This window comes from Littorina saxatilis, linkage group LG5 (assembly GCF_037325665.1).
Source record: "Littorina saxatilis isolate snail1 linkage group LG5, US_GU_Lsax_2.0, whole genome shotgun sequence".
NCBI lineage: Eukaryota > Metazoa > Mollusca > Gastropoda > Littorinimorpha > Littorinidae > Littorina > Littorina saxatilis.
Window position 1 is genome coordinate 37,829,579 of NC_090249.1, and position 23,092 is coordinate 37,852,670.

Consider the following 23,092-nt stretch of genomic DNA (forward strand, 5'->3'; position numbering starts at 1 on the left):
TTCGATCAATTCATTAACTTGTCATGGTTCGATGAGTACTTATCCAAGGTGTATATAGGCTTGCCAGTTCAAGTATTGATTGTTCTTTCGCCGGCGTCGCTGTTCGTCGCCGTTATCGCTCAGTGCCGTGTGAAATGTTACGTGTATATATTATTCGTGGAATGCTTTCAATCATTGTTATTACGCGGCACGCGCCGGGATTGTTTACGCTTGTAACTTCTGCAGGCTGAAACTGTCACACGCTTACGTTGTCAGATTATAAATTACATGTGTTTCATCCTCACCATTGTCAGCGTCGGATGTAGTGGTTGATTGATATGAATAAAAACAATGGAAACGTCTCTGTTGGAGTTCAGTTATCTTTAAATCTGTGGTGGAGAATGAGAAAGTAACAAACAATAATGAGAGCGAATGATACTCTGTGTGTGTGTGTGTGTGTAGTGTGCCGGTGTGTGTCCCACGGTGTGTGTGTGTGTGTGCGTGTGTGTATGCCTTGCGTGAGTGCGTGTGTATGTTTGTGGCGTGCACGTAAAAGAGGGCAGCGGAGTTTATAAGGAAGCAAAAAGTCTTGAACTGAACAACTCTTCCAATAGTAAAGATCGTTTGGGTCTACACTTGGAGCAGGGGAGATAACTGCTTTACATGCTCCGTTTTCCGAATACTTCAATGCGCGCCCCTGAATTTGCGAAATCCTCTGCACACCAACCACTTTAATAGCACTTAAATCGACATTTTCTTGTGGCTTATTTGTCATTCCGATATGCGTGCATATTGAACTACACCCAATACACAACACCCACTTACATATTTGAAAGTATAGGCTTTTATCTGTCGCACAGAAATGTCTTCCCAGCTACATGGGACTAGCCGATATGACAAGACAACTTTCTCAATGTGCGTGTCACGTGTGTGTGTGTGTGTGTGCGAGTGAGTGAGGTGTTTGTGTGTGTGTCTGTGCATGTGACTGTGTGTAAGTGTGTGTGTCCGTCTGTGCATGTGACTGTGTGTGGGTGCGTGTGCATGTATGTGTGCCGTGCGTGTTTATTAAGTGTGCAAGAGAGGCAACAGACATAATTATTATGCCAATCACTACATGCAACGACTCTCCAATCAGTATGAAAAACGTTTTGTCAGCCACACAATTAATGAAAGGGAGATAACTGCTTTACGTGTTCTGTTCTCTCCACACTTTGATACATGCCCCTGAATTGGCGTAATACATCCAACCACTGATCACGCATTTAAAATACATATTTCTGAAATGCATATTCTCCACATATCCATTCAATCATTTTTCAGAGCTTCCAAACTTCCAAGTTCCTGTTGTCAAATTTGCTATGTTAATGTATCATTCATTATGAGAGAAGAGCGGGTTATATGCCCTGTTTGATTTGAAAGCTTTTTGCCAGGTTTGTAATTCTAGTTTGTTTGGTGGTGTTTTTTTTAAACGTGGCTCTTTTCACCTTCAGCTCATAAAAGGCGATGAATCCATACCAGAAAAAAAAAAATACATCCCTGCTGTAATTTCATTTCCATAAGAAATTTAACAACCACAAAATGTTTCAGAGAAAAAATAAAGAGCTGTAGATCAAAAGGAAAAAGTTAGAGGAGACGTTAAATGCAAAAGAAAGTATTTGGGATGCTATCAAATTTGTAGCATCCGTTTTCTGGATTTCAGTTTTTCAGCTACCCATTAAAATTACCTTTCATCCATCAAGCTCAAATTACAACACAAAAATGGAAACTTTTGCAAGAATTTGTTTTTCTCAAATATCCAGTTTTATTATCACCTATCATGTCCTTACTACCAAGAACATACGTCTCCAGTGGTAGTGTAGTTTGTATAAACCGTGCAATTCAAATTTTCCACAGAGTAAATGCTCACCAGAAGGTTGTTAAATATGGACAACACAAAATTAATATCCTACTCCTAGTTAAATTTCCTGTAAAATACAGGAATACAATTCGTTCATGCTCATGGGGCACAAATGTACGACATGAATTCACATGAACGCAGAAGAAGAAGAAGAAGACGAAGAAGATCGCCTCAATCAAATGTTGATACACTATGTGCCATAACATGCACAACACATACATAAAACATGTACATATGTACCAAACAAACAACTGATTTTCTATGTCAGGATAAATATCACAACATCTCTGCTTGGAAATGACTTGCCTTTTTGTTTAGTATTGAAAGTATCCAAGTTTTCAGTACTGTACAGCATAAAGACATCAACCAACTGTTTCACTGATAACAGCAGGAATGGCATAAAATACATGCCATTAGCTGGCAAGCAACCTGACAGTTTACAAAATAATGCACATTCCCTTCATCATGCCAGCTCATACATACACACACATTGTGTGTAGTTTACTCACTTTTCAGTAAGAAACTTGGTCTTTTAGCCTTGATATCCGAGTATTAGGCAAGTTCAAATGTAGCTCTAAAGACACATGAGAACCTCTTATAAAAAAAATATATGCATGAAACACGCATGTCGGTGTAACCAGTCTGGTTTAACAGGGGTTAGACTCTCTTGTAATGAAAAACAAGGAAATCCCTTCTTTCTAGGGGGAGTTCGGGGGCATGCTCCCCTGAATTTTTTTTAAATGGTACATTAAAATCTGTGCAATCTGGTGCATGCTGAGACTAAAATTCTACTCGTTTGGATCAGGTAAAGAAGACATTCTCCTCACTCTCCCCCCCCCCCCCCCCCCACCACCAAAAAAAACCCACAAAAAACACTTTCACACAACAATGGTAACATTGTAATGGTGCATACTAACGTAATGAACCATGTAACCACACTCCAATACTGGCAATAGTATGATCCAAGTGACGCCCCAATGCACTGAAGCTCAAAATGACAATTAGTTATCAGGAGTTTTCAGTCAGCACAATTTAACTCTCAAGCCTCCAGTGTTCTGTTCCATCTTCACTTCTCTCCGTATCATTCAGTCAACAAGTTATAGATACTGTGATGAAATGGGACGCGGAAAAATAGATTACCCCAGCGGAATTTGTAAGTTGTAATCCGCGGATTCGCGGAAAAGTCCCACCCCTGGTTTAAAGAGAGCAAGTTCGGAAGACACCCACAACTTACAAGCCATGGGCACAGGTGTTAGAGCCTGAAGCTCCTTCTGAGATTAATTTATCTATCCAGACATATACACGTTTGCATGTATCCTGTCAGGTATGGAGGCAGCAGGATGAGGAAGGCATCCACATTTGACAAGCAACAGCTTTATGCATAAAAGCCGGAAGCTCTTTCATCTCAGAGATTCTTGCATGTTTCTGTCTGTGTCACTTGATGATTTAATCAATTGTGATTGCACAATCTTCACAGATGTTCAGAAAACAAAGGCAGCCGCCTCACATCGGCCAGTCTGTAACTTAGGCTGGAATGACCAGGAGCCTGTCTGAGGGTTGTAGCACTCAACCGTGTCAAGAGTCAGCGGAGCGGCACACTGGCCTGCATGGCTGCGACCGCCAATCACGTACAGCATGCCGCTCACCACCACACAGGAAGGACCTGCTCGACTCACTGTCATGGGTGGCAGCTCTGTCCACTTGTCCTGGAAAAAAATGTAGAAGAAATTTTTGAAAGCACATTTTACACTTGCAGCCATTAAAAAAATAATGTTTCACAGCGCTGGAAGTCCAAAAAATGGTGCACTGGCCTTTGGCTAGTGCTTCTCAAAATTTACTAGCCAGAGAGCAAATTTTACTCGCCAAACCAACCATTTGTTTCAGCAACTTTACTCGCATTTGGCAAGTAGATTAACATTTCTACTCGCCAGTTACATGTTTGTACTCGCCATGGCGACAATAACACTCGCCACTTTCAGGCCTGTTTCAATCTGATATTTGAGCAGGCTATGCCATATCATTCTTTTAACTTCAAGTTACAGTGCCATCACTGTAATGTTTCAGTACTTCACTAAATTTGTACAATGACTCTCGCGATACTGTACATTCTTCACAAAAACCTCTCACCTTGAAGTCTGTCTGCAAATAAGAATTTCTTGTGGCATGCTAGATATCGGGATCTACAGTAAGTCTTCCAACTGTACCCTTTCTGGTACTTGAATAAGTTCTGAAACTGGAATAGGGGTAACAAAACTAAAAAACAATTCAGTTTGCAGAAACAGAGGCTTATCATTTCTCACTATAACCCCTGCACCGACTTTTCAAGACTCCAAATGCCAGAGAGTAAGTTTTGAAGGGCCTGGTATAGTGGTAGACAAGGATAACTCGTCTGATCATGTGTACTCTGACAAACTCCACATTCCTTGCAACTCACACAAAACTACCCCTACAATCTCCCACAGATTTGAATAGCTATTGACCACTTTTTTTAAAAGAATTTTTTTTTTTTTTTTAAATCTGCCAGAGGAATGACATCAGTAGTCACCCAAAAATTCGTACCTCTTCAATGGAATATCTTTCAGCTGATGACAGGGCTCCATCATATTCGTTCCAGCCACCAACAACGTAGATATAACTCTCAAGTCCGGCTACACCAACGTGAGCCCTGCGTTCACTCATGGAGCATAAAGTCTGCCATTCCTGTGTGACTGGGTTGAAACTCTCCAATGTTTTCATCTCCATGCCCATTGCATTCAACCCTCCAACCACGTAGACTAGACCTGAAAAATGAATCACGAATCACTGTTAGTAAAGATACAAAAAATAAATCACAAATCACTGTTTTGACGTTACTAAAGGAATAAATCCATTCAGAATTTCAAAGTCTATATGTCCAAGAACAGTCGTTCTTAACTTACAGGTTGTCTTCAAAATGGAAGCAACTTTACAACGTGCTTAAGAGTGAATCTGAAAAATGGTTGCAAAACTATTGGAGCTTTGATCGAGCAACTCGGCCTCAAATGCTAGATTTCAGGGAAATAAAACTATGAATTCACGCCCAACCCATCATGCACAAACTTGATGTATCAGTCTAACCCAACTTCACACACCCACACACACACAACACATGAAAAGCACTGGAGTAATATTCTGAAGAGTAAGCTGACACATCCCAGGGTTTCAAGGACTGACTCCAAGACCTTTCTACTGGATGTAATGTAAAATAATTACAAAACTTTTAGTCAATACTTGACTTAACAGTAAATGTGAAAACCAATGCCACTTTCTACAATATTCAGCCAGAAGGCTATGTGTACTCATCGAGAATAGTTCACCATGATATACCTTTACCTTCGTGTTGCACAACCCCCATAGCAAAGCGAGGTGTAGGCATGTGACCCAGCATACTCCAAGTGTTTGTTTCTGGATCATAGCGCTCAAACGTATTGCCGATTTCAGCCCCAATCCAGCCACCAAAGGCATAAAGGTAATTCCCATGTGCGCACAGACCTAACCCATACCTAGGAAGCACCATATTCTGTACCTGAAAATAAAAATGGCTGTTAATAAATCATTCTTTCTTTATTTGGTGTTTAACGTCGTTTTCAACCATTCAAGGTTATACCGCGACGGAGGGAAGGGGGGGAGATGGGATAGAGCCACTTGTTAATTGTTTCTTGTTCACAAAAGCACTAATCAAAAAATTGCTCCAGGGGCTTGCAACGTAGTACAATATATTACCTTACTGGGAGAATGCAAGTTTCCAGTACAAAGGACTTAACATTTCTTACATACTGCTTGACTAAAATCTTTACAAACATTGACTATATTCTATACAAGAAACACTTAACAAGGGTAAAAGGAGAAACAGAATCCTGTAGGGTCTGGGTGGCCGAGTGGTAAACGCACTTGCCTCGGAAGCGAGAGGTTGCGAGTTCGACCCTGGGTCAGGGCGTTAGCAATTTTCTCCCCCCATTCCTAACCTAGGTGGTGGGTTCAAGTGCTAGTCTTTCGGATGAGACGAAAAACCGAGGTCCCGTGTACACCACATTGGGGTGTGCACGTTAAAGATCCCATGATTGACAAAAGGGTCTTTCCTGGCAAAATTGTATAGACATATATAAAAATGTCCATCAAATACCCGTGTGACTTGGAATAATAGGCCGTGAAAAGTATATACTCGCCTAACACGCTTGAGATTTACTGGCCGATGTGAATGCGTGATATATTGTGTAAAAAATTCCATCTCACACGGCATATTGTAAACGCCATGAGCCTCCCCTCTGGGAGGGTATGTGCGTAGAAATACTCACTATAATAATAATAATAATCCGTTAGTCGCCTCTTACGACATGCTGGGGAGCATCGGGTAAATTCTTCCCCCTAACCCGCGGGGGGTTTAATAAATTATGAAAGTATCGTCATATCCAGTATCAAATAACAAACATGCTTTTTGATCCATTCATCTTTACCTTAACAAAATGTCTGATAGAATTCTGACTGGGGAAAAAAGGCATTATGCAGCCCCTACCACTCCGTAAGACAGTTTCAGATATATATGTAATTCAGTCTTTGTGAGGGATTCTATTTAGAGAAGATTAATATGCTGTGCTTCAGTTTAATAGCATTCGGACTACACAGTTCGGATGACATGGGTCGTGTACAACCCATACTTTCCAAAGAAGGATTCAAAGTAAAAAGCAGGGGTCGTACACGACCCACGCCATCCGAATAGGGATACATAAACGTGTTGCCGCCTCTTTAAAAAGTATGGGTCGTACACGACTCACACCATCCGAATAAGGATAAACAACGTAAAATTCCTTACGTAATTCCATATGGGTCGTCCACGACCCACATGATGCACATCATCCGGACTGTGTAGTTCAAATAACGTCATCATTTATTTGTTTGTTTACAAAGATAATCTTTCAAAAGTTGGGCAAGGGGAAGCAGGCATGGGAATTGAAAAAAGTAAAAAAGGCTGAAAATTTGTAAGTAATGGCAAAGTCGACGGCGCGAAGAGCCTAGCCCTGCTAGGGGAGTTCGGGGGCATGTCCCCCCGGATTTTTTTTTCTCCAAAGAACCCAATTTGTGCAATTTGGTGTCCTCTAAACTCCAAGTTTGCCATTAAATTCAGTTTTTAGAACCATTTTTGCTTCCCCCATTTATTTTTTCGGCAGACACTTTTGCTTTTTCAGCGGAACACAAAATAAATGCGGCGGAAATTTGCCTTTCGGCGGACAATTCCCATGCCTGGGGAAGGTCTCAATTAAAATCTCAAAATAGTTGCAGAGATAAACAGACGATTTTGTCCATGAAGCACGGTGAAGGTTAAAAGAATTACTCCCTGTGTGCCATTCTAGGTTGTGATACAGTCTTTAGTGAACAGATCACTTTCACAGACATACTGTTTGGGAAACAGAGTTTCTGACAAAACAAAACTCTGGCACTCATAAATAAAACAGGAAATACGTTGAGGTTGAGCAACATGACGAAGTTGATATTTTACCTGTGACCACGTGTTTGTGACAGGATCATAGCGTTCCACAGTGTCATAGATCATACAGTCACTCTCGCCACCAGCCACGTATATACATCTGTTAAGAACAGCCACACCGTGACTACTGCGCGCATACTTCATGGTCGACACTTGGTGCCAGTGCTGGTAAAAGGTGTCATACTTTTCCACTGATGCTAATGTCTGCGTGTCTGTCCACCTGTATCCTCGTGTGCGGCAGTAGCCTCCCAGAACAAACACATACTTCCTCGCAGATTTGCGAGGGTGCAGCAAGTAAGGGCGCAAGTGCAAAAGTTTTAGCTCTGCCCCTAATTTTTGATCCAATCGAGACTCATGAACTATCTGAGTAACAGCCTCTCGCAAGTTTTCATCATCAATATCTTCGACCATGGAATCAACATCTTTTTGGCAGATCAGTGGAAACCGCACCGGGTTTAACACGTCTGTCGCATGTCCAACACGACCTTGAACATCATGCTGAAGCCAGATCAATGCTGCTTTGAGAACCTGAGCCTCCGAGTCCACTTTGAGTAGCTCACTGTGAAGGATGTGAATTAGATGTCTCCATTCCAATCTTTGGAATTCTGGCTCTGAGATCACCTGCAAGAAGTGATTCTCCATGAACCTTTCGGCTGCTTCTTGCACATCTTGTAGCTGGTGGAGTTCTGCCAGCAAGTAGATTCCTGAAAAACAACCACAGGTATTCATTTATTTTATTTTTTGTATGTTATGTCAGTGCTTCTAGATAAAGCCACCACATAAGTATGGGTAGAGCAGTGAAAAAGTCCACTGATCACATATTTTAAGCAAATTCATCTTTTACATACAGTTGCCTGCAATATGGCTATCTCTACAACACATTTTTTCATTCATCCAGAGATTGCGCCAGCTTAAAAAAAAAAAATTTAAGTATGGCATATGGGACAGGGAAAAATTGTGTGAAGGAGCAATATGTTTGCGAACTGACTTTTGAAAGTCGGAAAAATTTTTTGTTAAAGAGCTGTTTTCATTGCCAGAGATGCAATGAGTACAGAACAGCAGCTGCATGTGTATTTGATTTGTCTGAAAGCCAAGGTATGCATTTTTCCACCCACGATTACCATTGGAGAGAATAAGAGGGACACTATTTTTGCATACTTTTGCTTTACATGTCCTAATGAGCAAATTTGTGTCAGTGAATTTTCAAATGGGTCAAATAAGCATAAATCTTCTGTAAACATGATCACTGTTCATCCAGATGACACATGTTCAAATATATTTCATTCCCAAGCTTTCTGCAAGTACACAGAAATATAAAGAGTAACATGAAAGTTCTCACCAATACTGTTATCAGGAGAAAGTTGCTGTATCAAGAACTGCCTGCAGATGGTAACTACTGGCAACAGTTGTAGCATGTCTGCAGCTGCCAGGATTTCTTGACAAGTTTCTCCACATACTTGAATGTGCCCTGTGAAAATATATACAACCCATCAACAAAAGATAACATTCAAGGCACTAGTGCTGGTATTATACTGGCATGCACAGTAAATTCCATGTAAGGCTAAGGAACTCCCTTAAGCTTGTCCTTAACTGGGTGAAGTCGACTACGCAAAGCTGGCCGCACAAGGCTATGTTTTCAATTAAAAAAACCTTTGCGAAGTCTTCACGCAGTCAACTTTGGGCTGAATTGGGGACCGCTTTTAAAGTTTCTGTCCTTACACTTAAGTGTGGGCTTGTACGAATGTGTGTGTGCCTACCTGCCTGCCTCCATTACTCACTAAATTACTGCCTATGCTCACGCATGTGTGGGCGTGCACTTATAAAGTTCTGTTTTTTTCTTTCTTTCGTTTGATCTACACCTCGGAAGTGAGGCCAGCTATGAAATCTCTCTCAGTTTCCCCTTTCTTATCTAACCCACCTAAAAAGATACTACATATTTCCATTACTTTGATCAGATTACATATTACACGACGTAGCAACAAATATTTCCCACACACGATAAAAAGACACAAATCATGCAAGACAGTTGTCTGCCTATATAATCTTTCTGTGCAGTCAATATGTTAGGCGCGTTTGATCGATCTGCGCGATCGCGCTGCGCGTTTGGTGGATCAATCAAACGCGCACACATCGATCGATGTGTGCGCATTTGATCGATGCAAAGAATAGGCTACAAAGAATACAAGAATCGTTAAAACGCGCAGCTCTTATACTTGCGCATTTGGACGATCTGTCACAAAGTAAGTCCCTACCACACACACACATCGCACGCCGGAAGTGAAAAGTTTCAAATACAGGAATGTTCCGAAATATACCCCAACAACGTTTTTGATTTGTTTGTTGTCAGGCCTCTCAATCTTTCAAACAGTCTCTCTCTCTCTCTCTCTCTCTCTCTCTCTCTCTCTCTCTCTCTCTCTCTCTCTCTCTCTCTCTCTCTCTCTCTCTCTCTCTCTCTCTCTCTCTCTCTCTCTCTCTCTCTCTCTCTCTCTCTCTCTCTCTCTCTCTCTCTCTCTTATGATCTTATTCTTATATTACTATTATTGCGTGTGTCTGCGTTTCATCATAAAAAGTTTGTTCCTATGTATTCCCATTTCGATTATAACCATTTTGCTTAGATCAGGACTAGATGGAAGAAAGGTCCTACGGACCTAATGCTATCTTTCCTGTAATAAAGTTCTATGTTTCAATGTTTCTCTCTCTCTCTCTCTTAGTCTCTCAGTCTCTCTCTCTCTCTCTCTCTGTCTCTCTCTTTTAGTCTATCTCTCTCTTCTCTCTTTCTCTCTATCGCTCTCTCTTCTCTCTCTCTGTCTCTCTCTCTCTCTCTTAGTCTCTCTCTCTCTCTCTCTCTCTCTCTCTCTCTCTCTCTCTCTCTCTCTGTCTCTCTCTCTCTCTTAGTCGCTCAGTCTCTCAGGATCTCTCTCTCTCTCTCTCTTAGTCTCAGTCTCTCTCTCTCTCTCTCTCTTCTCTGTCTCTCTGCTCTCTGTCTCTCTCTCTCTTCTCTCTCTCTCTCTCACACACTTTCTCTCTCTCTCTCTCAGTCTCTCTCTTAGTCTCTCAGTCTCTCCCCCCAATCAGTCCCTCCTTCCTCATCTCTGTCCATTCCTCTGACATCTCATGAAAACAGCTGAACTTTTAAATCATTTGCTATTAAAGGACAATTAAACACTCAATGAGCTAATACATGTGAAATGGATGATCAGGTGCAACCTCGATGCATATATACCTGTGATGTGATGTCTTTGAGGTAGTCTAAGTGTTTGGTACAATATAATCCCATTTTTATATTTAGTCAAGTTTTGACTAAATATTTTAACATCGAGGGGGAATCGAAACGAGGGTCGTGGTGTATGTGCGTGTGTCTGTGTGTCTGTGTGTCTGTGTGTGTGTGTGTGTGTGTGTGTGTGTAGAGCGATTCAGACTAAACTACTGGACCGATCTTTATGAAATTTGACATGAGAGTTCCTGGGTATGAAATCCCCGAACGTTTTTTTCATCTTTTTGATAAATGTCTTTGATGTCGTCATATCCGGCTTTTCGTGAAAGTTGAGGCGGCACTGTCACGCCCTCATTTTTCAACCAAATTGGTTGAAATTTTGGTCAAGTAATCTTCGACGAAGCCCGGACTTCGGTATTGCATTTCAGCTTGGTGGCTTAAAAATTAATTAATGACTTTGGTCATTAAAAATCTGAAAATTGTAAAAAAAAATAAAAATTTATAAAACGATCCAAATTTACGTTTATCTTATTCTCCATCATTTGCTGATTCCAAAAACATATAAATATGTTATATTCGGATTAAAAACAAGCTCTGAAAATTAAATATATAAAAATTATTATCAAAATTAAATTGTCCAAATCAATTTAAAAACACTTTCATCTTATTCCTTGTCGGTTCCTGATTCCAAAAACATATAGATATGATATGTTTGAATTAAAAACACGCTCAGAAAGTTAAAACAAAGAGAGGTACAGAAACGCGTGCTATCCTTCTTAGCGCAACTACTACCCCGCTCTTCTTGTCAATTTCACTGCCTTTGCCATGAGCGGTGGACTGACGATGCTACGAGTATACGGTCTTGCTGAAAAATGGCATTGCGTTCAATTTCATTCTGTGAGTTCGACAGCTACTTGACTAAATATTGTATTTTCGCCTTACGCGAGTTGTTTCTTCTTTTTTAAAATGTCTTACAGATTGTTGTTTAGACACTTATAGCTAGGCCTACTTCCGGTCATAACTTCCGGTCATTGCCAGCAGACGTGTGTGTGCGTAGTATGGTGATTTGTGAGACGGATCGTCCAAATGCGCAAGTATATAAGAGCTGCGCGTTTTAACGATTCTTGTATTCTTTGTATTGATCAAACGCGCACACATCGATCGATGTGTGCGCGTTTGATCGATCCACCAAACGCGCAGCGCGATCGCGCGATCGCGCAGATCGATCAAACGCGCCTAACAAATACACTCACCAGAATACACAAATTTAATGAGATGCTCAAAAGTTGTGGGAGAAACATCGTGAAGAGTAATGCTCTCAGTTTTGGCTTCAGTCAGGCCACACATGAACATGGCTCGGAAGTATGGACTGGCAGCAGACAGCACCAGCCTGTGTGCAGGAAACTCCCGCTGACCCACTGCCAACCGCACATCACAGAAGCCATCTTCCTCCCACAGCCCTCTCAGACTGTTTAACAAAGAGGATGGATATTCCTGTGCCACGCTTTTTTTCACTGCCTCCATGTCCCGAGCAGGTTTTCACTGAAAACAGACCAGGAAATACACAATGAAACTACATATGGACATGACATGTACCCACACTTTATTCTCACCCAGGAGAGAAGAAAACATTATTCATTTATTGGTAATATTACTTCCACTCAACCAGATACAGTGAGTGATACATACTACTTGCTACCAGGGAGGGGAGGGGCCAGGTTTGGCAGTCCCGAAAACGAGAACCAGCACTAACATGCAACTACCTGTCAAAATAGAGGGGTTTTTCAGCCTGTGCTGACAGTTACCTCGGATAGTACAGTCGGTAGTGCTGTAGTCTGTAAACCATGGTCCTTGTGTTAGGGATTCACAGTAAAACTAAAGTAATGCTGTTTATATGCACAAGCTAGAGTACGAGTTCAACACAAGAAACTTGGCAGTGTAAGAGTTGGACCGACAACGTTTCGATCGGATCATGCATGTTGGTGCACAGTCACCGCTGCACTTTGAGCGATTTACAAGAAAGCAGCATCAGTAAAGTTCTACACTTACCCGTCCAGAATGGTGGTCGGGTGACGTCTGCTCAAAAATCACAAGTTGTGGAAGTTACTTCCCCTGATGAGCCTTCTGCAACTATATCTCCTTTCCCGTTGCAAATGCTCATATTTCTTTTGTCTTTTCTTTTCATAATTACTACTTCATTTTGCGTTGGTAAATTGCAACATTTTACGTTCTTCCTTCGCTACCCCCAAAAAATAGAAATCTGACAATAACTTGCGCAAAAGCCACAGACGCCTTTAGCTGATAACCAAACAGGTGCGCCCAGGACAGGAACAGAATCTGCATGATACCAATACTGGTTTTACCTAAATGAGAATGTGTTGGACAATGACAATAACAATTCTTTATTTTTCGATGGTAACAAGAATAAGCATAGATATGCTTTTTTGCATCTGGCCCTCGCCCTAAAGAGAGACTAATCTACTACTGCAACTACTACTAAAAACTCATTACATGAATACATAATCATTGAGAGAGAAAAGAATAAAGAACAAGACGCGTAACTTAGTCGAAATTACTACATTTAGTCAAGCTGTGGAACTCACGGAATTAAACTGAACGCACTGCATTTTTTCACAATGACCGTAGTCTGCCGCTAGTGCAAAACGCAGTGAAACTGACGAGCCTGTTTAGCGCGGTAGTGGTTTCGCTGTGCTGCATAGCATGCTTTTCTGTACCTCAGTCTCTTCGTTTTAACTCTCTGCGCGTGTTTTTAATCCAAACATATCATATCTATATGTTTTTGGAATCAGGAACCGACAAGGAATAAGATGAAATTGTTTTTAAATCAATTTCGGAAATTTAATTTTAATCATAATTTTCATATTTTTAATTTTCAGAGCTTGTTTTTAATCCGAATATAACATATTTATATGTTTTTGGAATCAAATAATGATGAAGAATAAGATGAACGTAAATTTGGATCGTTTTATAAAAACATAATATTAATTACAATTTTTAGATTTTTAATGACCAAAGTCATTAATTAATTGTTAAGCCACCAAGCTGAAATGCAATACGAAAGTCCGGCCTTCGTCGAAGATTGCTTTACAAAAATTTCAATCAATTTGATTGAAAAATGAGGGTGTAACAGTGCCGCCTTAACTTTTACAAAAAGCCGGATATGACGTCATCAAAGACATTTAACGAAAACAATAGAAAAAAAAACGTCCGGGGATATTATACCCAGGAACTCTCATGTAAAATTTCATAACGATCGGTCCAGTAGTTTACTCTGAATCGCTCTACACACATTCACACACACACAAACACACACACACACACACACACACACACACACACACACACACACACACACACACACACACACACACACATACATACACCACGACCCTCGTCTCGATTCCAAAACTTGACTAAATGTAAACAAGTCGCGTAAGGCGAAAATACTACATTTAGTCAAGCTCAGTCGAACTCACAGAATGAAACTGAACGCATTGCATTTTTTCCACAAGAACGTACACTCGTAGCATCGTCTGTCCACCGCTCGTGGAAAAGGCAGTGAAATTAACAATCCAGAAAAGCGCGGTAGCGGTTGCGCTGAGGAGGAAAGCATGATTTTCTATATCTTTATTCTTTTTAACTCTCTGAACGTGTTTTTAATCCAAACATATCGTTTTATTAAAAAAATAATTTTAATTACAATTTTCAGATTTTTAATGACCAAAGTCATTAATTAATTTGTAAGCCTCCAAGCTGAAATGCAACACCAAAGTCCGACCTTTGTCGAAGATTGCTTGGCCAAAATTTCAATCAATTTGACTTGAAAAATGAGGGTGTGACAGTGCCGCCTCAACTTTTACAAACCGCCCTGATATGGCCCTTCGTGGTCGGCTGGGCGTTAAGCAAGCAAACAAACAAACAAACAAACAAACTTTTACAAAATTCCGGATATGACGTCATCAAAGACATTTATCGAAAAAATGGAAAAAAAACGTCTGGGGATATCATACCCAGGAACTCTCATGAAATATTTCAGAAAGATCGGTCCAGTAGTTTACTCTGAATCGCTCTACACACATTCACACACTGCACACACACACACACACACACACACACACACACACACACATACACCACGACCCTCGTCTCGATTCCCCCCTCTATGTTAAAACATTTAGTCAAAACTTGACTAAAGTGTAAAAAGGAAACAAAAACAAAACAAACACAACAACAACGTAAGTTTAAGAACATGAAGCGCATTATATAGAAACTGACATTGTAATTTAAAATGAAGTGTTCTTCTTCTTCTTGTCGTTCGCTAAGGCCAAAAAAACAACAGGTGTGGTTACGGTAACATAGCCAAAAAAAATAGGGTAGGTAGGTAGGCAATCACTTTTTTTTTTTTTTAACTTTTTTTTCTAATGTGTACAAATTAAACCTACTTGACAGGGAAATAAGTGTGCGACTCGGGCGCTTTCGCTTTCATTGCGTTTTTTGTACTGGGGTTTTTTTTTTTTTTTTTGACAAATGTAATAAAAAGTTATAGGATCGGCCCCTAAAAATAGGGTAGGTCGGGTTACCGTAACCACACCTATTTTTTTTTTAGGCCTAAATGAAGTGTTCAAGACTAGGTGCAAAGCAATACTGAAGAGCAAAATGATAAATGCAAATTCAGCATACTTTACGATACATTAGCTCAGCAAGACCCCCCGCGGGTTAGGGGGAAGAATTTACCCGATGCTCCCCAGCATGTCGTAAGAGGCGACTAACGGATTCTGTTTCTCCTTTTACCCTTGTTAAGTGTTTCTTGTATAGAATATAGTCAATGTTTGTAAAGATTTTAGTCAAGCAGTATGTAAGAAATGTTAAGTCCTTTGTACTGGAAACTTGCATTCTCCCAGTAAGGTCATATATTGTACTACGTTGCAAGCCCCTGGAGCAATTTTTTTATTAGTGATTTTGTGAACAAGAAACAATTAACAAGTGGCTCTATCCCATCCCCCCCTTTCCCCGTCGCGTCCCCTTGAACGGTTGAAAACGACGTTAAACACCAAATAAAGAAAGAAAGAAAGCTCAGCGGAAACTTGCGAAAAAAGACCTTGTTTTGGACCGTTCAGCCCGAACACATTGCACAAGCCACATGGAAAAACCATTATGCACGTGCAAGCACTGCTGTTTATGTGTGAGATGCTGTCACTTGCTTGGCTTTTTGAGAAGACATACCACCAGTATTAGGCATTATCTGACAATGCCTCCACGACGAAAATTGAACGAGTTTGAGAGGGGACGAGCTGTTGCATGGTTCCAAGATGGTGTCCCCAAGCGAGAAGTGGCCAGGCGACTTCACGTGTCCATCCCGGACATTGTCAGACTGATTCAACGTTTCACAGCCACTGGGAGGGTCCAGGAAAAACCTGGGCGACCAAAGAAGACAACTCCACGTGAAGATCGTCTCATTGAATGACTAGCCTTGCAAACAAGAACAGTCTCTTCCGGCATTATTCGAAGGCAGCTGAGGGTGGCTACTAACACTGACCAACATCAGCCAGCAGACCATACTGAATCGCCTTCATGGGTTTAACCGGCTCCGTTCCGGCGGCTCGTCGCCCAGCTGTACGGCCACGCTTAACTTTCACTGAGCCCATAGGGCAGCACACCGCGCCCTCTGCAGACGTCACGTGAGGTGGACACGTCAGCAATGGTCCCAGGTCCTGTTCCGTGATGAATTACGCTTCACCCTGAACCGCCAAGGGGAACGCTACATTGACGCCACTGTCCAAGAAAAGGTGGCCTTTGGTGGAGGTTCTGTAATGGTCTGGGGGGCCTTCACTGAGATAGCCCGTGAGGTGGAGAGACAGATAGACAGACAGAGGCAGTGAGTGAGGGGAGAGAGACAGTGAGAGACTGACTCCGTCTCAGTGAGAGAGAGGCTAGAAAGACTGACTGAGACAGTGGAAGAGAACAGAGATCAGTTTATCTTCCAAGGGTAATCGAGTCGAAATAACTGAGCATTTTCATACTTGTTTGCATCAAACCCTCACACAAAATAGAAAAACACAAAAAATAACCATCTTTATTGATATTCGGCCGAACCAAAACATAACACACATAACCAGCGTTACTAATATTGAGGCTAACACATGATCATTGCCGGAGCGGTGATGAACATAATTATGTGTGTGCCGGCGGCAAAAACAACAACCACAACATCAACAACAACTACAACAACAAACAACAACAACAACGACAACAACAACAACAACAACAACAACAACAACAACAACAACAACAATATAACATATTAGAAGAAATCCGGCGAGAGTAATTAATTCATAATATCATCAAAGTTTATTATTTGTTTCTGGTAATGTGCTTGGCAATGGCTATAGTTGATTCTCAAAAGAGTTCCGACATTTCTTTATTTTGGAAGGTAACACTCAAGAGGAAGCACAGATACGCGGCTTTTTAGCATCTCGACCCTCGCCCGGAGATATATTGAGAGAGAGAGAGAGAGAGAGAGAGAGAGAGAGAGAGAGAAAGAGAAAGAAAGAAAGAGATAGAGAGACCAGGGACCTATAGTATATTAGGTCTATGGAGAGACTGAGTGAAGACCGCGAGCGCCCAAATACAAATCCGACTGGGTATTTATAGAGTCGTTCCGGTTCACCTCTTTTCTCGTTTTGCGCGAGATTTCAAGCGCCTGCAGTGAGAATGGCGACTCGATGGCGCAAAATATGAAGATGGGGAAAATCAAAGGTTCCAGAAGACTTTCTAAGGAAACTCGGAAGGAAAATCTTCCTTATTATGGGTACTGCATACTCTTTACTGATATTCTAGCTGACTTTAAGGCCAATCTATACTTGATTTGCTTATTTGAATGTGATTTAAATTTTTGTGTGGTCGGTCAGCGCACTTGCTTTATTCCGGTTGCGCCATGATTGTTGACTTGCGTTAGCCAACTTCTGTGCACTTTTAAGGCTGGTGGTGGTGGTGGACCTTGATTATTTGAGGAAATTTGTTGGATGGACAACATCCATCATGATTTATTTTAATGAATTTTGCACTGATCGCCCCAGGCTGCGTCCCAATGCGTCGTTTGGGCATCGAATGGAAGCGTCACCAATTCGTCATGTGTTGTTTCTTGGTCACTTTTTGCACTTGATTCCTGAATGATTTAGATTTTTGGTCCCACACCAAAAAAAAAAAAAAGAACGGTCTCGAGAGATATGCACGACTTGATATTTTTCAACTTGAGTAATCTAGCTGATGCTGTACCTAACAGTATACTGTATAGAGACAAAGTGTTGCTCGCCCCGCCAACCCCAGGATTTTCCCTCTTTCTTCTTGCTGCGATGCCCGCAGAACCCCTCCGCGTGGTGGTGCCCCAAGACACCTTGTACGTAGGGTGCTAACAAGAGTTTGTTATTCTTGTCTGTCTGTGTTCTTGAGAGTTTTCAATTCTTTCTTTATTCAACAAAATAAATAGACCTTTTCGGTATCTGAGCAGCTCTCGCGAGACACGCTCTTTGTTATGCTTTGAACATCGCGAGAACTTCGAACTTTGGCTTGTGCAGCTCGCACGAGATCGCTGTACCGCATGCTTTGCTATGCTCTGAAGTTTGCGAGAGATTACGAGAGCTTGGAATACCGATAGGGTCTGTATCGTTTTGTGTTTGCGTTAGTTGAATGTTTATGGACGCATTCGCTCCGGGTTCCATGTACAGAAACGGACACTGCAGTAACAGTTGAAGAGATAATGGCTTCACTTTATTGTTTGGCTTCTAGGACATCTTGGCGGTAACATCGTACAACACTGCGCATGTCTCGCGCGTACATTCACACACATAATAGTGACGTAGTTCACAGTCTATTAATATGTATCATGTGACGATCACATGATAGCAATATCGACACATCCCCTTTTCTTTACATAAACAAGTCCAAAGACTTTTACTGTCCAAACTTCACGGGAAACTGAATTCTCTGCACATAAAATTCTCATTCTCACCATAGTCCAATAGGCTGAGATTATTTTTACGCCTAGATTAATTTCACACATTCACACTGACTGGACATCTTGACTAGAGCATCATTTCACAACTCCAATAATAACAACACATTCTCTCTCTGGACAATGAAACTTTACTGGACAATAATTCAACGCCTTGAATTAAATTTATCACATTCGCTCACAACGCGGGACATAAACAATACCACCAAATGTTTACTTTCTTCACTGTCTATCTTTTCTCTTCAAACAAAACACACAAACAACAAATACTGAACTGTCTCCTACAGTCTTCAGTCTTTAGGTTTTGACATAGTCATTCAGGTAAGCTGGTGGTTTAACCTGACGTCCACGAGAAGTGGTTTGACTTTGACCTGTGTCTGTTTTACCTGCGGTTTGTGACTTCATGAACTTGACTTTGATGTGTTCAGTTTTCTTTTCATTTGGCTGAATCTTCACAGGTGTTTTATTTTCAGGTGTGTTTGTCGCACTCACAGGAGTACTGACTTTGGTCACCTGAGTCTGACTATCAGCTACTGCTCTGTAGTTTTTCACTGCTTGGTCATTTAGCTGTCTCTGCCTATCAAGGTCTGTTTTTCGAGTGATTGTCTCCCTTGGACCAGTGTTGGTCAGTGTTTCTCCAGTTGTTCTGATTTGACGCCTGTTGCGTCTGTATGCTTTACCATTTTCTGTGTGCAGTTTGTAAGACCTGACATCTACCTGTTGCTCTACTTTTGCTTTTGTCCAAGTTTTGCCTAACTTCACCCTCACGGTTTGACCTGGCTGTAGGGTTTCTAGTTCTGCTGTACCTTTGTTATAGCACTTTGTCTGTTTTTCTTTTCTTTTGATCAGATTGCCAGTCACGTTTGTGCACGTCTGCGGTTTTAGCAGAGTTTTGGCTGTAGGAATTCTGGTTTTGGTTCTTCTGCTGAACAGTCTTTGCACTGGAGAGGTTTTCATCACCTCCGATGGTATGTTCCTTAACTCTAGTAGAGCCAAGTATGGATCTGTTTTGCTTTCTACAGCTTTCATGATCAGAGTTTTTGCTTGTTTGACCGCATTTTCTGCCTTTCCGTTGGATTGCGGATAATATGGCGAACTGGTTATGTGTTCGAATCCCCAAGCCTCAGCGAAATCTCTGTATTTGTCTGAGCTATACGGCGGACCGTTATCAGAGATGATCTTATCAGGGATTCCATGTCTGGCTAAATGGGCTTTTGTCTTGTAGATGACTTCTTCTGCTGTTTTGTTCTCAAGGCGATCGACTTCAAAGAAATCAGAGTAGTAGTCTACCACTACCAGGTACGACTTCTCTTGAAAGTCAAAGAGATCACACCCTAGCGTTTCCCAGGGCCTTTCAGGTATTGGGTGGGAAATCATGGGCTCTTTCTGTTGGTTGCTTTGGTGTGTCTGACAAGTTGCACATTTGCTCACCAACTTTTCTATGTCTGCGTTCATTCCTGGCCAATAGACCAGTTCTCTTGCCCTTCTCATGCAACCCTGAATCCCAGTATGAGCCTGATGGAGCAAGTGTAGGACTTTCTCCCTCATTTCTGTTGGTACAATGATCCTTTCTGCCTTGAAACAAAGACCGTTCTGAGTCGATACTTCCTCTCTGAATGGAAAGTAAGGTTGAAGACCTAGCGGTAAGCTTTGTCTCGACTCAGGCCAACCTTCTTGTGTTATTTGCATCAGCCGACACAAATCTTTATCACGTTTTGTTGCCTCTTTCAACTCTTCGAGTCGCCCTTCAGACACGGACACATGCGCGGCCATGTCAATGCACTCGATTTCCTGCTCTATTTCTGTCTGGAAAATCTGTTCGCTCTTCATTTTCCCTGCTTTGTGTGACCTGACCACAGCTCTGCTGAGCGTGTCAGCGAGATACATCTCTGTACCTTTCTTGTACACCACAGTGTAGTCAAACTTTTGCGTTCTCAGCAACATGCGTTGCAGACGTTTTGGCGCTGCCAACAAGGTTTTGTTGTGAATGGGAATCAACGGCTTGTGATCCGACTCCACCTCAACATGTCTACCATACACATAGCGCTCGAAACGTTCCAGCCCGAAGAGAATCGCAAGCATTTCCTTCTCTATTTGCGCATAGTTGCGTTCAGTTTGGGTCAGCGCTCGCGACGCGAACTGTACCGGTTGTCCATCTGACAACAAACACGCCCCCAGACCGAACTCAGACGCATCACACTGAAGAGTAGTTTTCGCACCAGGGTCAAAAAATCGCAAAACCGGTGGTTCAGTCAACATGCGCTTGATCTCATCAAACGCTTTCCCGTGCAGGTTCTCATCCCAGCGGAAATGCACGTCTTTTTTCACCAGCTCACGCAGAGGCGCTGCGACCTCCGACAGACGTGGTGCAAACTTCTGGAGATACCCTACCATCCCCAGAAGTCTCTGAACCGCCGCTTTGTCTTCTGGCTGCGGAAACGACTTGATTGCATCGACTTTCTTCATGTCACACTTCAACCCGTCCTTTGAGATCACGTGACCCAGATACGAGACCTCAGTTTTCCTGTACTCGACCTTCTCTTTGTTCAGTTTGATGTTCTTCTCGCGACATCTCTGCAAGAACAACCGAACGTTCTGGTCATGGTCTTTTGCTGCTTCTTTCTCTGTGTCTCCCGACCCCCACACAATGACATCATCATGAACTGCGAACACGCCCGGCAGTCCGTTCAGCGCATCATCGACACGGCGCTGAAATTCCTCTGGACATACCGACGCACCGAACGGCATTCTAGTCCAGCGAAATTTTCCGAAAGGGGTTTCAAACGTTGTCAAGAGACTGCTTTCGTCGTCCAGGACAACGTGCCAGAAGCCATTGCGCATGTCGAAATGCGAGAAAATCTTTGCGCCTACCATCGACTCTAACGCGTCATCAATGCTCTTCATGGGGTAATCATTTCTTTTCAATGCCTTGTTCAAGGGTTTTGGATCTATGCACAACCTAGCCTGACCATTGGGCTTCAACGTCACAACTACGCTGCTAATCCAATCAGTTGGTGTGTTCACTGGAACGAGGACCCCTAACTCAAGCAGACGATCAATTTCTGCTTTGACCTTCTCTTTGACAGCTATGGGCCACTGACGACATGGAAGCTTCACTGGAGGAACCGATGGGTCTGTTTCAAACGTTAGCTTTCCGTCCAGAGCCCCAACCTCCCCTTTGAATACGTCATCAAACCCTGTGAGAACATGCTTATCCCCTGTGCCTATGGCTGAAATGTTCTCGACATTGACCGTGATCAACTGCATGTGTTGGCTTGCTCTACAGCCCAAGATATCCTTCACTTTGGCGTTCACTACCACAAAGCGCACTTTGTAGCTTTTGCCGTTCTTTGGATTGACCACAGGCAGAATACGCTCACCTAGAGGAGTTACTGGTCTTTTGTCATACATCAACAAGCGTTTGTTGCTTTTGGTCAGCTTTGTCAACGCTACGTCTCCCGTCACAGTCTTGTACGTCTCTACGGACAAACTGTTGATAGTGGCTCCACTGTCAAGTTGCAACGATGTCGTCACTCTGTCATGTCCAACAAGCATTTTTGCATGCACAGATTTATCAACATCATCAACAGACAAAACATGTTCATCATCATTTTCACTCATCGTCAGAACAAAATGACCATCATCATCATCACTCTCTTCATCAGACATTTCATGCACTTGCCTATCTGAGCTTTGTTTGCACTGACGAGCAAAATGGTTTTTCTTTTTGCAACGATTGCAAGTCTTGCCATATGCGAAACAGTGTTCCTTGCCTTTCTTGTGCGATTTGCCACAATACACACACGCTTTCACACCACTGTCTCTTTCGCCCATACCTCTACCATCATGACGATCATGCTTCGACTTCGGGGTAGCACCCTTGTCCTTCTGACTGTTTGTCTTTTTTCTCACATGCACACCGACACGATGTAGGGCTTCATCACCAGCCATACTCTTGGCCTGCTGGGCTGCTGCCTCACTCACTCTGCAGATCTCAATGCACTTTTTCAAAGTTAGACCTGACTCTTGCAAGAGTTTTTCCCGAACCGTGTCATCTGACAGTCCAATAACGACTTGATCGCGTAGCATCCTTTCTTCGAATGTCTTGAAGTTACAGGAGCTAGCTAGTTGTCGGAGTGCTCCGATGTACGTGTCGATCGTTTCCCCCTTCTCTTGCTTTCGCTGGTGAAACTTGTAAGTCTCGTAGACTTCTGATGTCTCCCCCACACAGTAGGCTTCGAACAAGGGAATTATCTTCGTAATTTTGTCCTTGTCGTCTGCAGCCTCGAAAGGCAAACCTTCGAACACGTCCCTTGCACCATCACTGAGACAAGTCTTGAATACTGCGGCTCGATACTTCTCATCCTGAGAATCAAGACGCGATGCTAGTTCGTATGTCTCCCACGACCGCTTGAACTTGCGCCAAGTCGCCTCCAAACCTTGTGCTGAAAGCTCAAGTCTCTGAGGTAA

At 42.2% G+C, this 23,092-nt stretch overlaps 2 protein-coding genes across 4 annotated transcripts in view; one reads left to right on the forward strand and one right to left on the reverse strand.

Moving 5' to 3' along the window:
- Positions 1-966: 966 nt before the first annotated feature.
- LOC138967051 (actin-binding protein IPP-like) lies at positions 967-12,846 on the reverse strand. Of its 3 annotated transcripts, none has more exons than XM_070339507.1 (8): positions 12,640-12,846; positions 11,844-12,132; positions 8,716-8,844; positions 7,389-8,080; positions 5,222-5,420; positions 4,436-4,656; positions 3,234-3,582; positions 967-2,698 (listed from the first exon to the last, which is right to left on the reverse strand). In XM_070339507.1, the coding sequence occupies exons 2-7, from the start codon at positions 12,112-12,114 to the stop codon at positions 3,358-3,360; spliced, it is 1,737 nt and encodes a 578-aa protein (XP_070195608.1). In that variant the 5' UTR covers positions 12,115-12,132; positions 12,640-12,846; the 3' UTR covers positions 967-2,698; positions 3,234-3,357. The 3 variants fall into 3 exon arrangements, with proteins under 3 accessions (XP_070195608.1, XP_070195610.1, XP_070195609.1); XM_070339509.1 differs by having other exon boundaries at positions 971-2,698; positions 5,228-5,420; positions 12,640-12,844; XM_070339508.1 differs by lacking the exon at positions 967-2,698 and having other exon boundaries at positions 2,730-3,582.
- Positions 12,847-17,325: 4,479 nt separating this feature from the next.
- LOC138967052 (S-phase kinase-associated protein 2-like) overlaps positions 17,326-23,092 on the forward strand; it is a 33,873-nt gene continuing 28,106 nt past the window's right edge. The window contains exon 1 of the mRNA XM_070339510.1: positions 17,326-17,419. Within this exon, the coding sequence (XP_070195611.1) occupies positions 17,334-17,419 (86 nt within the window). The 5' untranslated portion in view covers positions 17,326-17,333. The remainder of the gene's footprint in view (positions 17,420-23,092) is intronic.

Excerpts from the sequence above, each read along its gene's own strand:
- LOC138967051 (XM_070339507.1), bottom strand. The coding sequence starts at position 12,114 with ATGGAGGCAGTGAAAAAAAGCGTGGCACAGGAATATCCATCCTCTTTG. Across the intron at positions 8,845-11,843 it reads CATTAAATTTGTGTATTCTG|GGCACATTCAAGTATGTGGA; the intron begins GTGAGTGTATTT and ends ATATTTTCACAG. Across the intron at positions 4,657-5,221 it reads TGTGCAACACGAAGGTAAAG|GTCTAGTCTACGTGGTTGGA; the intron begins GTATATCATGGT and ends TTCATTTTTCAG.